The sequence below is a fragment of the Mirounga angustirostris genome, unplaced genomic scaffold (assembly GCF_029215605.1).
Source record: "Mirounga angustirostris isolate CCGP_5_RB_7025 unplaced genomic scaffold, mMirAng1.0.hap1 SCAF_4, whole genome shotgun sequence".
NCBI lineage: Eukaryota > Metazoa > Chordata > Mammalia > Carnivora > Phocidae > Mirounga > Mirounga angustirostris.
Window position 1 is genome coordinate 184,948,996 of NW_026991712.1, and position 13,517 is coordinate 184,962,512.

Consider the following 13,517-nt stretch of genomic DNA (forward strand, 5'->3'; position numbering starts at 1 on the left):
TGGGGCACATATCTAAGGACTCCTGCTGGAAAGGGGAGCATTTTGTTAAGCAGGAAACGTGCCAGCAGTTGATGGGGTGAGGGAGAAGCAAGAGGGCAGAGCTGCAGGAAGAGCAAAGAAAGACACAGGTAGGACTGCTGAGGACGAGGACCCTGTGAGGCCACTGGGTTCCAGAAACTTCTGTAAGGGCTGCTCTGCTGGGCTGTGCCTCTCGCTTCGGGCCTGTGTTAGGCAAGAGCAGACAACATGGCCATATCTCCCAGTAGACAGGTGGCCAGGAAGGTATGGGTCCCACCAATATTCCCCATCACCAAGGAGGACTCTGGTGTGTCTGGAACAGGAGAGGGGAAAGCCCTCAGGATGTCCTGGCCGGCTTGGGAGTGCGGGCGGGGATGGCAAGAAGTCTCCTTTGGGCTTCCTAGAGCCCTTTACGGGGAGGAGAGCAAGAGAACCGAGAGGGGAGGAGTGAGGAGCAAAGATACCTGTGTTCACTTGTGCATACCTGTGCACACCTGTGCACCTGGAGTGTGTGGTGTCTTGCATGGGAGTAGCTGCATCCTGAGGACCACGGGACTCTTATGCTAGGAAAAGCAGTGATGATGCCATGTCACGGACCAGAGTCTATCACCTGCCCGGGCAGGCCAGCTTCACCAGCTTGGGGACGCCTGGGGGCCTGAGCGAGCACCTGACCGTCACACATGGAGCTTGCCAACTGAAGGCTCACAGTTGCCGTTTCATTCTTATCAAGTTGCACCTGAATTTCACTCCTGGCCCTTTGAGTTCTTTCAGAGGCAAAATAGAAAGTGTTTCCTTTAGGCAAACTTTTGTCTTTCGCTTTGGAAACCACCCTTTCCCCTTTGCTCCAAAGGAGATTAGGATATTGAGGACACAATGTCAGTTGAAGATTACATGAAAAGGATAATTAAACAAAAGCCCCACATTGTACGCCATCTAGAAGGGAAACTAAGCAGCTTTTGCCTCCCTCCCGTCTTTGAAGGATGCTCTGTCGAAGGGGAGCAGGGATTGTTTGGCTCGATAAATAAAGATAGTAACCAAACTGTATCGCCCATTGTTCTGCTTTTCCATGAAAGGCAATTGCTTAGCCAAGCTGACAACATGTGCCGTGGAGGCATAAACCCCTCTGCAGACGGAAGGATTAAGAGACTGACAAGTCCTGGATAATAAGACTAATTAATAATTTCCATCTCCAAGGAGCGATACCTCCTTCTTGCTCTGTCTTCCATTCTGGTTCAGGCAGCTCGGTCCTTGGAGGGCTGAAGGACAGAGGGGGCTTTGCAGGATGGGCCTGGATAGATGGCAGCCTGTCCCGGTGGGGCAGGGAGCCGAGGGGACACCGTGGCAGGGGTGGGGGGCGGGCAGCCCACAGATGGCAACAGTGTGGAGCTTCCCTTTCACTAAGCGAGGACCAAGCTCCCATCTGAGACCGCAGGTGCATTAGCAAATGGGGCCTGTCCCCACACATGCACACGGGAGGGCCTTAGTATTTTGCCACTTGAAAGGTGGTCTGGAGGGGACCTTCTCAGACCTCGCCAACGACAGCCACCCACACGATCCCCTAGAGCAAAGACTGCCGGAAATAGTCCCGGTGGGGCGATGAGCAGAGCCACCATGGCCAAGCAAGATGTGAAGACCTTTGTGGGCCTTAGCTCAGCCCATCCTCCCAGGGACCCCCAGGAGAGAGGCCTTTCGTGCCTGTTTCACAGATAGAGAATTAAGATTCAAGGACGGTCATTCACTTGGCCAGAGTCCATGGCTAGGGAAGTACAGAGCTGAATTTAAACCCGGGGCCTGGGCCCACCAGGTGGGGGTAGAGGGTCCCGCCTCCCCCGAGGGCTCTGGCCACCCAGGCAGCTGAGATTTACAAGGTGAGGGTCCTGCAGCTGGGACCTGATTACAGGTTGCTCCCCGCCCCCCCTCAGAGAAGGGGATCAGGATCAGAGAATCTTCTGGAAAATACCCAGTGACTTTCCTTAGAGAGAATAATGGCTGCTTTGGGGGGATAGCCATATTTTTCTGGAGGCTTTAGGTGGGTACAGCAGAGGCCTTGGCATCATAAATTGCAATCAAGCAAAGACGTCTCAGAAGGAAATAATACCCGCTCTGCTGTGCAGCCTGGCAAACATCCTGAAATCTTAATGGAATTGAGCAATTTTTGCATAGCACCCTAAATTCCTAGTGTCTACCTTATCTTCTCGTCACGTTATTCAAGGCACATTAATGGAGAACGGAGTGGAAGCTGCTAGTTAGAATAGAAGCAGCACAAGGAGGCGGCCCAGGAAGGAGCCCTCTGATCACCCCTGCTCCCCCAGCCCGGAGCTACCTTCTCCACCCCTGCCCCTTCCCCGGCTGCCAGAGGCCTTCCCCGCTTGCCGATCGTCTGCTGTGCTCTCCCCCGAGAAAGAACCCGGTCACTTGGAAGACGGGGCTTTGCTCTGTTCCCCTGTCCCCGGCCTTCCTCCTCTTCTCCACCGTCTCTCCTGGTGGGGGGAGGGGGGTGCTCCTGCACCTGCCACGCCGCCCTCTCCCCTTCTCCTCCCCCTACGCCACCCCTGCTTCACTGGGCTCCCTCCACTCACTTCTCCCTCAGTGCCAACACCTTCTGGATCCCTGTCCTACTACCCGCAGACCTCAAACTTCTTTCCAGACTCTGCCTGCCGCGACAATTCGCTTCCAACGCACCTGTGTGCCGGGAGCTCCTCTTTCCCGACGGGCCTCTGGGCCCCCGTAAGTCACGTTCCCTTCGCGCCCCCGCCGCACTTCCACATGGCGATGACAAGGCAGCGGCCTCACGGGCTGCACAGGGCTACTATGTCTCTCACGGATACCGGTAATGACAGTAATTCTCGTCAGCCTGGGGAGGACTCCAGGGCAGCGTTGAACCTGCAAGCTCCCATGCTCTGGCCCCGTCTCTCCTGGGCCCGAGCAGAGATGGGGGTGCGGGCCGCCCCCACGCTGCCTCCAAGTCACTTGACGGACACCAGGGCCTGGGACACGTGTCCTGAGCGCTTCTGGACAGTGGGTGCCTGGCCTGTGGGTTTGTAGCCTGCGGAGCCTGGACCCACACGGCCCTGTTAGTCCTACCTGTCACTGTGCTCTGAGGCCCACGCCTGCCGCAGGTCAGAAAGCGCATGGAAGGACATCCCACCTCCTTCCATCCTGAGTGCACCTCCTCTCCTCCAGGAAGCTTCCCCTGACCACCCAGCCCAATCTAGGCCTCCCTGACCAGCTTCAGGGGCCGCCTACTGGGCCAGCCAGGCACCCAGGCATGTAAATTCCGGGTCCTTCACCTGCCTCTCCAACACTTGGGGTCCAGTGACTCCCTCCCCTGTGTGCTCCATCCCTGGTTTAAGGAGCCTGGACTCAGCCCTGTCTGCCCTAGTCTTTGGAGGTCCCTTATTCTCCTGGACCCTCAGTTTCTTCATCTGGGAAAATCAGGGTGACTTCACCCAGCCCTGACTCCTCTTCAAGGGCAGCCGTGAGAACCAAATGACACTGGACTTAGAGTCCCCATCAAGCACTGAGGGCCACCTGGTGCCTGGCTGTGGTGTCTGTGGGCCACGCGCACTGTCAGAACCTTGGCCCTGGCCCAGGCCATTCCTGGCATCTGCCACATCCCGCACTCCTGGTGGCTGACGGGAGGACACCGGGGCTGGGCAGAGCTCCTGGCTTCCGTCAGTGTCTGTGTGATGAGCCCAGAGGGTGTGGTTTGCCTGAGGCACCTTCTCCTCCCCACTGACCCAGGCCTCAGGGACCCCTCAGGCACCAACTCACTTCTCTTCCTTGAAGCATGTGGGTCAAAATGCCCCCATTGGGACAGAGAGCCAGCCCGACAACGCCTCCTATTGTTCTAAGCCCCATCAAAGCCGCACGTCACAGCAAGCCCCACGGCATCTCAGTCTGAGTAACGCAGGACACGTTCACGGGACCACATACAGAGCATGCTCCGTGACGCTTTATTTCCCAGCCACTTCTATTCTACCCCAATGACACATAAAAACAGTTACTGAGCAAGAAGCCTTGAGTATTTTTTATGAAGCTATAATATCTTCCATTAGAAAACAAGATGAAAGAAAGGGGGGGAAGAGTGAGGGAAAGAAGGAAGGAAGGAAGGAAGGAAGGAAGGAAGGAAGGAAGGAAGGGAGGAAGGAAGGAAGGAAGGGAGGAAGGGAGGGAGAGGGAGGCAGGGAGGAGGGAGGAGAGAGGAAGGGAAGGAGGGAAGGAAGGAGGAAAGAAGAAGGAGAGAAAGGAGGGAAGGAAGGAAGGAGGGAGGAAGGGAGGGAAGGAAGGAAAGAGGGAGGGAAGGTGGGAAGGAGGGAGGAAGGGAGGGAAGGAAGGAAAGAGGGAGGGAAGGTGGGAAGGAGGGAGGAAGGGAGGAAGGGAGGGAGGAAGGGAGGAAGGGAGGGAGGAAGGGAGGAAGGAGTTTTGCTGGACTGTCACCTGCATCGCGGGGATGGCCTGCTGGTGGAGTCCAGCTCACTCCGAGTGGAGATGTCCCCACCACTGGGATGAGCCTGAAGACTCAGGGCCGAGTGTGGATATGCTCCTCCAGGTGCCCGGTTGGGCCTTCTGGTCCCTTCTGTGACCCAGCTCACCTGCAGGCCACCCCTGAGGGCTGGGGGCATGGTCCCAGGTGGGGCCGCACTTCCAGAAAGAGTGAGTGGATGTCGGGTAGGGGGTGCTTGGGTCACAAATTGCAAAAAAGTTGATCATTCCCCAGACGGATTTCAAGTCTTTTTTTGGGGGGGGGTAGGCAAGGGACATTTATAGCGACAACAGGGCCACCACGTCTAGAACGCGTCTCGCTCTGCATCCTGCTGCTGCAGAAGGAGCTTGCAGGAGACTCCCCCTGGCCAGCTGGTCCTGACCAGCTCACGTGCTGGGGGGCCCTGGCTCCAGCCCCCTGCCACCTCGCTGTGCAGGATAGAGGGGTGATGCGGCCTGGGGGTCACAAAGCGTTCTCAGGGGTGTCAGGATGCCAGCTTACAGGTCCAACCTGGAGCTGTCCCCTGTTAGGCGCTTGCCATGTGCCAGGGGCTGGCTACGTGTGTCCGCGCAGCAGGGTATTATTTCTCGACGACAGCCCTGCGCAGTGATGTTATTACTGTCCCCACTTCCTGATGAGGAAACGGGGACGCAGAGAAATTAGTTGAACTGCCCAGAGGTACGCAGTTACCAGGTGCTTCCCTGGGGGACCCAACCCCACTATTTCAAGGGGTTAAAATAAACAGAGGGCCGATGGTGCTCATTCCCCCACTCTGGGCCACGTGGGTGCCCCGAAGGGCAATGTGGGCGACGTGCTGGGGACAGGAGCAAACGTTCCGTGACCCTGTAGGATGCCTCCCCCTGACCCAACCGTGCCCCCACTTTGCCACTTGCGGGTAGCAGTGAGATCTGTGGACCCTTCCCGGGGAGCCAGAGGCAGCCCAGAGACCGTCCGGTGTTGGAGAGAAATATATACGTATGGGGACACATTACACACCCGCAGGGCTGCTGTGGTTCGAGTGCTGGGTGAGGAGGCCTGTCCGCCCCCGCCCCCTCCCCTGCTGGCTGGGGATGCCTGGGTCTCAGTGCACCCCCTCGGGGACCCTGCAGAGCTCGCTCTGAGTGAGGAGGCCGGGGCCGGAAGGAAGGCAGGGCTCCCTCGGAACACGCTGGGGTCCAGGCCTGTATCTGGGGGAGAAGCTGTCAGGGAGCTGTTCCCTGTGACTCTCCCAAGAACGTGAGCAAAGGTGCTTCTCCGGGGCCCTGAGACGCTGCGGAGCCCGGGGTCAGCCTGGCGAGGCTGCTGGCTCCTGCCTTTTCTCTGCGGCTGCCATTTTAGCCCCCTCCTCCAGGCAGGAGGAGCGCTCTCCTGAGGAGGCAACACCGGCTGTGGACCCACAGCCCGACAAAGGGATCTAGGACTTCAGCTCAACCTCCAGGCCTTGCCCACCAGGTGGGGAAACAGAGTTCTCACGGGCACTTGTGAGGAGAAGCTGGGGCTCTGCCCAAGCAAGAATGGGGGTCTCCCTCCTCCCCTAGAAGACAGAGGGTCCTGTGACTGAGGCCCCCCTCCGCTCCTGGGCTGGGGGCTCTAGTGGGGCCAGGGCAGCCTGGAGCTAGCTCCCCAGGAGCTGGTACCCCCACCCCTGCACCCCTCTGGGCTGGCTCCACGCGGGTCCCCGTGCCATGGTACTGCGTGCAGAGGGCACCCCAGCACCTGCCACGATGGGGGGCGGCAGGGCTGGCCGAGCTCCGGGGAAGGCAGGAGGCGGAGAGCGTGGGCCTGAGAGGCCCGGAGCTGCCTCCTCTCTGGCCCTGAGGCCTGGGGCCGGGGGCCCAAAGCTGGCTGGCTGTAGCCGCTCCCTAGAAGAGAGGGTGCTGCTGGTGGCCCGGGGAGGCAGAGAGGGTGGCAGGGCTCGCCCTCTGCTGACTGGGTGACCATGGGACTTCGGACAGCCTGGTCTTCTCCTGGGCGACATGGGGCCCACGGTAAGGATCCCGTGCACTGTCTGGCCAGGATTTGGCATCCGTGGTGGCTGTGTGGTCACAGCTTCCGAGGCTCAGAGTCGTCAGGGCAGAGCTGGAACACAGACACCCACCCGTCTCCAGCGATCTAGGAACCCCCAGTCCTGGGGTACCCCCGAAGCCCCCAGGTCCTTGTGCTCACGCAGCGCTGCTCGTGAGCCCACGGGCCTCTGGGCGTGCTGCAGGGGTGGGCTGGGAAGGAGCTCCTCGCTACCTCCTCCCCAGTGAGCTGGTCTCGGCAGCCTAACAGCCCCCCGAACGGCGTTGGCAGACACACAGGGACACACCCCCTGCTCCACTGGAGCACAGAAAACATTCATTAAGCATTTTAGAGGACAAGGGCACAAAGAAAAACACTCATTAGAAGCAGAAATAGTTTCCAAATGAGCCATACAGAATCTGCTGGAAAGTCTAGCCTGAAAGGGGGCCTGTTCTCCTTGGGGTTGTGGATGGGTGAGAAACGCCCAAATGGATGGAAAGTGGGGGCCCAGGAAGGGGATGCAGGAGGCGGCAGGAAGGCCCTGTGCCTGAGCGCGAGAAGATTCCCAAGCAGGAGAGTCTGTGGGCGGCAGGGACGGAGGCCGAGACTCTGCCGTGCGGCTCACCCTGGGAGCAGCCCCGCCTCGGGAGTAGCCATGTGACCTCCGGCCCCCAGCAAGGCTCAGGGTCGGGGCGACTGCAGGGGAAACTGTGTTCAGGCCCTTGGAGGCAGAAGCAAGGAGTCAGGAGGCCTGACCCCAGCCGGCTCCGTCGCTGACCAGCTGGGTGACCCTGCGTCTGGCCCTGTCCTCTCTGGGCCTCTCTGGGCCTCCGGGTCTGCTAGGAAATGCAGCGGCTGAGCTCAGGGGAGCCTAGGGGTCTTGCCAGCTGTGACGCAGGGAGGCTGGTGTGCAGATGATGTGGCCGAGGAGGTGTCCCAGCCAGTGGCCGTGGCTTCTCAAGGTCCCAGGGCAAATCCCCCAAAGGCCCTGACCCAGCTGGGCAGATGACTTCACGTGGTGCACACCAGTCATGACAATGACCTTATGAACCTTGGGGCCTCACTCCCCTCCACTCTGGGGGAAGGGTCTGGCTCCTCACTTGTCTCCCTGCTCACATCTTAAAGTGTTTATTAGCAAAGGAGAGAGGGCAAGGTAGCTCCTTCCCCTGGAAACCAGGTCACTCCGAAACTTTTAGGGCTGCCCCTTGAACAAACTCTCCCTTACCCAGAAGCCCTCCTTCCCCTCCCTGCCCCTCCAATCCCCTTCCTCTCGCCTCTTGTCCCCCAGCCCCTCACACCCTGCTTGCTGTGAGGGGGCGTGGCCAGCAGCTGGCGGCTTTAGGGGACCAGGCTGGCTTCCCAGGAGCCGGGGGCGTTGCGGGTGGCCTGCTTCCTTGGCTCCTACCGCAGCCCCTGCCCTGACATCTTCACTCCCCCCAGTCCCTTTTCCTGGTAATTGGTGTCAGAGACAAACTTGGGCCAATTTCCATCTGGGCCAGTGTCTCGTGGCTTCTTTCCTATTTAATATCAGAGAAATTAAACCTGGCCACATCATCATTATCCTGGTGTTGTAATTAGCACTGGAACAAATTGCCCTGAGCGGCACTGGCTGCCGCAGTGGCTCATGGGCTCGTGGGGGACGGGTGCCCTGCTAATTGCTTTGGCCTTCGCTCCTCAACCTGCTACTGCCCAGCACGTACTGGGGAGCAGGACCCCTCCACCCCTGTGTACGTCCCCTCCTGTCACCTGCTCACGGAAACAGGGCGACGCTCTGGAGTGACAACTCCCTGGGGCTGGAAAGAGAAAATAAGGGGGCCCAGATCTACCCTTAAGAAACCAGTTCCTGTGATACTGGCCTTTGGGGAGAAGGGGTCCCCAGCCAGCTGGAAGTCACAAACCCAGCCGGCCATGAATCACCCCAGGTATGTCTCTAGCACATAGTGGCCAGGACCAAAGCACGGGGGAGGGGAGGGCTGGGACAGCTGTCAACCCCCTCAGCACTCCCTGACCCCCAGTTCTCTCCCGGCCCCAGAAACAAGGCAGGAGGAGCGAAATCTGAGTGAGTGGATTCCAGCTTGGAGGGGTAATGAGCTCACACCCCATGGCTGCCCACTAGTGTCTGATTCTAGGAAAGTAAATTTAGTGGAATTAAAAAGCCACCAGCCCATGATGGGATGTGAGGAGACAAGAGGAGGTGTGGGTGCGGGAGAGCAGGCCTGGAGGAGGGAGCACCCCTGAGGAGCAGAGAGCTGGGCTGCAGGGGAAGCTGGCTGGCAGGAAGCCGGCCAGAGCACTGCTGCAACAGAGGGCAGTGATCAGGCCGGGAATCAGGAGAGTGTGCCCAAGACGTGTTTTGATAGGGCATGAAACAGTAAAGGAAAAAAGCCAAAACGGGCCCTGGGGCCTTTGGAGGCCCAGGAAGGAGTTGACCGGGCTGCAGGCTGCTCAGGGTGAAAAGATTTCTCAGCAGCCAGAGTATGACCCCGGGGACAAAAGGACAGGCTCCCGCTGCATCCGATCCCTGCTCTCAAGGTGGGAGCCCCACACTCCACCCCTGCAGCCAGGTAGAAGAGAAAACCTTTCGCATTAAGACAAAAAGCATCATCCCGTGACAATACAGGAGGCCCCTTTCACAACAACGCGAGGCCGAGCAATTAGGAAACCGGTCCTTCTAGGCCAGCCTCCTGGGGAGACAAACCCCGGAAACTGACAAGAGGGCAAGATGTCAGGGAAGCCGTGTCTTTGCAAATCAGCACATCCTTGGACAGTCTCAGGCATCATCCGCTAATGAACTTGCTGAACCACAGACAATTATTTCTGGAACTAAGGGAGAAGGGCAAGGGCTTGGAGGCAGGGGCTGGGCTGAACCTCCATGTCCACACCGAGATGGCTCTGGGCCGCGATGCCTTCCAGGCCACCTTCCTGGGGACCAGCGGCCCCTCTGCCCTCTGGCACGTGCAGCCCTCTGCTCCCTGAATGCACGCCGTGGCATTGGGAGCTTGTTTTCCAATCTGCCAGACCCCTCCCAACCGCACCGCTGAACCAGGGAGATCCTCCAGCCCCTGGGGCCCAGGGGTTGGCTAACTTGAACCTCGATGGGTGCAGAAAGTGGAACCACAACGGGAAAGGTTAGAAGCCACAACACCTGGGGAGAGGCAGTAGGAAGAAATCGGGGCAGCGGTGCCTGGCCCACGGGGGCTGGGGCCCACAGAGAGCGGCTGCAGATCAGAGGACCCCTGTCCAGCCCGGCAGATGGATCCCTCGGACCTTCCCACTCACACGGGAGCACCCTCTCCTCGGCAGGATGACCACCGATGACCACCAGCCGGGGAGAGGCTGGGCGGCCACGGCGCTGAGCCCGGCCTGACCCAGCCAACTGCACACAAGCACCCCGGACACAGAGCTGGCAGCCAGGCCACCCTGATGGGGCCTGGGGGCTCCTCCACCCCCTTCTCCGTCCCACGGCAGGGCAGACATCATAAACTGACTGCCAGGCTCCTTCCTGCAGAGCCGCGGGCTCCTCCTCGCCCAACAACCATTCCAATCAATCCGACTGTCACTGGCGTGCCTCCGAGAGCCGATTTTCCACAGGTGCCAACGACCGACTAACCCGCAAGAGAAAATGACTGTACAGCTCTCAGCCCACAGGCAATTTGCAGTCAGGAGCAGGATGCTCAGCCTTACTTCTGTCCTCATCAAGAGGAAACTGAGGCACCCCGGAAGCCCCTGGTGGGGTTTTATTCTCCTGGGGCAGGAAAGACCGGCCCCCCCACCAGGCTTCTCCCCTTCCTGGCACCTGACGACGCACCAGGCCAGCCACACACCGACACCCCGAGGAAAGCTCGCCGGGGCGCCTCGGCCCCAAGCCACTGCACACAGGAGCCCCACGCCCGCGCAGCTCCCACAGACATTCCCCAGCACCAGAGACGGAAGAAGAATCTCCCAGCCACCTACCTGAAGGAGCCAGTAGCACCTCCGGTGGAAGGTGGGGATGATGGAGGAATGGACATAGCAGCCGTACAAGCACTAGGGAGAGAGGAAAAACGAGAATTCAGTTGGAAAGAGGGAAGGAAGGAAGGAAGAAAGACGGCGCAACAGAGGAGGAAGGAGAAAGGGTCACGGACACTGCCGGCGCCCTGGGAGGCTGAGCACGGACGCCTCTGGGCCTGGCTCCAGGGCCGGGCCTGGGTCCGTATCTAAGAAGCACCGCTGGGAAAGGCTAGCTGGCAGACACTAATGGACAGCTGGGGTGCTGTCCCTCTGGGGGGCCTTGGAGGCATGTGAGAACCCAGAAAAGCCGGGGACCAGGGGAATGCACATATGTATACATTTTGCCTATAATTATAGGGGCTTGGAGTTACCCTGAAGTTCATTCACAGAGCCTAGGTTAAGACCCCTCGGTGTACAGGGAGGGACTGAATGTATCTGGAATTGATTCAAACATGCACGCACGCACACATGCACACTCATGCACACACACCACACTCCAGATCTTTCCTGGTCAAGGGCATCATGCCAGGCAGGCGAGGCAGCCCTGGCTGGCGGGACCTCTGAAGCTAGTGGCGGACGGGTGGGGGGCAATGCCTCCTAGGACTGACCTCCAGAGTCTGAGAGGCCCCTCATGCACACCCCACTTGCTGGCTTTTATTTAGTTTGTTCATTCATATTTTTTGTTTGTTGTAAGGTTAAAGCTGCATTTTTGGCAGATGGATTTGGAGAATCAGGTGGGGGTGTGTGTGTGTGTGGGGGGGACAGTGAGGAGGGACACTTGGACCCGGGTGGCTGGAGCTTCCCCATGTATATGCACACAGCACTGGACACCGTGGGGACAGGCTTGTAGGCGGAGGTGGGCAACGGGGACCAGTAAGGAGAACGGTCCTTCAGGTGCCTCTCAAAACCCAACTCTGAGAGTCTCAGGGGGACAGGATTTTGCCTTTTCTTTTGTAGCCTCCAATTCCAAACCAGAATGCTCTCTTTCCATCTCCTGCAGAGTTACCCTGGCTTCCCAAAGCACACATTCCTGAATCGGTGGGGCAGAAAGCGAAGGCAGGGCCCCAGAGCCTCGCAGGCCAAGGATGAGCAAGGTCTCCCCTTGACCTCTCATTGCTCATTCGAACCTCACCATAGCGCCCCCATGCCCGCCCCCCTCCCCCCCCCCCCCCGGGGCTGGTTCTTCTAGGAGTCTGCTCAAGCCCTGCCTGTCTGATTAGCAGAGTTGAAAGAGAAATCAGTTTGGACTATGGGATTCTGGCTGTAAGAAAATCAGATTTCCAATACGTTAGAACTTTTACAGATCGCTGTCAGCTGGGACTAAACCCTGTATAAACCAACCAAACAAAGCGGAAATTAATTTAAACGATTCCTTGCAATTCTTGCCCACAAAAATGTACTTATTATTAAGAAGGCAATATTCTTTCCTGACTTTTCTGGTTTTGAATACACCACGTTTTCTTTTTTTACTTTTATTTTCGATTACTCACTTCTTCTTGCCGAAGGAGAGCCCTGTTTGGACAGTTCCTGTGAGTGTTTGTTTGCCACGAATGAGCAGCCCACCTGCAACTTTAATCAGCTTTTTTCCTTTGGAATTTGCACATTCTCATGGGCAGTTTCATTACTCTTACTCATGTAATGAGCCAAATGGAGAGAGACATAAATTGTTGAGAGGAGAACTCTCTCCTGTCTCTTTGAAATAAAAGGCTGCACATCTGCTTTTTCCCACTGTTCGTTCCTCTTGAGGGTTTGCAGACCTCCCCCCCTTTACCTGTCTCCTTTTCTTTCCACTGCTTTTTCTCGAACTTGAAAAGAACGTGGTTGATGGGCAACTCCATTCCCCGCCCCCCCGCCTCCCCGTTCACTGCTTATCTGCCCGGGTTGAGCTGCAGCCCAACACCTACTGTGTATCCCAACACCTACTGTGTATCCCTTCTGAGAGCCCACAGGAAGGAGACAGCACATGCCCGCTCTCCCCTGAGCCACCCCAGCACCTGTGGGCAACCTGCCTGCCCAGAACTGCCCAGCACCATCCAATAAGCAGGATGATGATAAGAAGAAACATCGCTGTTTCTACAACAAGGCTCATGCATTTGAATCAGAGGAATGCCCAGGGCCTCACTCAGAACCTAGTCACTCTGTTTTTAGATATGACTCTAACCACCCTGGTGATCCGATGTCTCTGGTCTCCACAGATGAGAAGCATGATCTAGGAAGGCTGGAGAGAGGAAAAGCAGACCCCTGGCAAGAGCGAACCATGTCAAATAGCATCCAGGGAGGAAGGAAAAGCCTCCAGAGAGCCCCAAGGACTCAAGGAGCCCAAGGACATTGACCCCCTCCCCCTGTTGCCTAGCTCCCCATGACCTCCCCATGACGCTGGGTCACCCCCCCCCCCGGCTCCCTGCCCATCTGTAGTCCCAGAGGCAGGGAGCCTCAGATCCTCTGAATGAAGATGGCTAACAACCGCCCCACCGGTCTCCACAGGAAAGTACTGGAAAGACCTGAAGTCAGTAAATATCTCATTTTTGCTTGTGGTATTCTGAAGGCCCGGGTCTTTAAACCACGTACTAGAAAATCATCCTGGAAAACGGCTCCACATTTAGTGCTTAAAGGGCAAAGCTTCAGTTTTAGGGAACTCTGAGTTGTGTTGAGTAGCTGGTTTACTGTGCTTATGGGGAAGGAAGCTTCCAGCAATCCACTCTTGGTGAGCTGGAGTCGGCAAAGAGGGGCTTCTGGAGAAACAGGTCCTACTTGGGGTGGGGGACCGGCTGGGAGGGTCCTTGTCCTTCTAGGCTGTGAAAAGGGCACCTTCCTCCTCCTGTCTCGTGGGTGGCTGTGAGGGTCAAGAGCCGATGCTCAGGTGGGATGCCCAGGAGAATCCCAGAGGACAGTGGGAGAGGGGGCCGGAGGGGCTGGGGGCTTTAAGATGAGCACGGTTGGCTGAGGGAAGAGTGGGGGAAGGAGTGTCAGTTCAGCAGCAGGAAAAGCAGCTGGGGACGGGAGGTGAGACAGAGGCTGG

The 13,517-nt window shown here is 58.0% G+C and overlaps 1 protein-coding gene across 2 annotated transcripts in view; it reads right to left on the reverse strand.

The window, feature by feature from the left end:
* Positions 1-13,517, reverse strand: part of LOC123860119 (calmodulin-binding transcription activator 1-like) — a 745,788-nt gene that overhangs the window by 126,781 nt on the left and 605,490 nt on the right. Inside the window, exon 7 of one of the 2 annotated variants that reach the window (XM_064590028.1) lies at positions 10,463-10,534. In XM_064590028.1, the coding sequence (XP_064446098.1) occupies positions 10,463-10,534 (72 nt within the window). Of the gene's footprint in view, positions 1-7,795; positions 10,535-13,517 lie in introns of those variants that run through there. The other variant, XM_064590027.1, reaches the window with a different exon arrangement.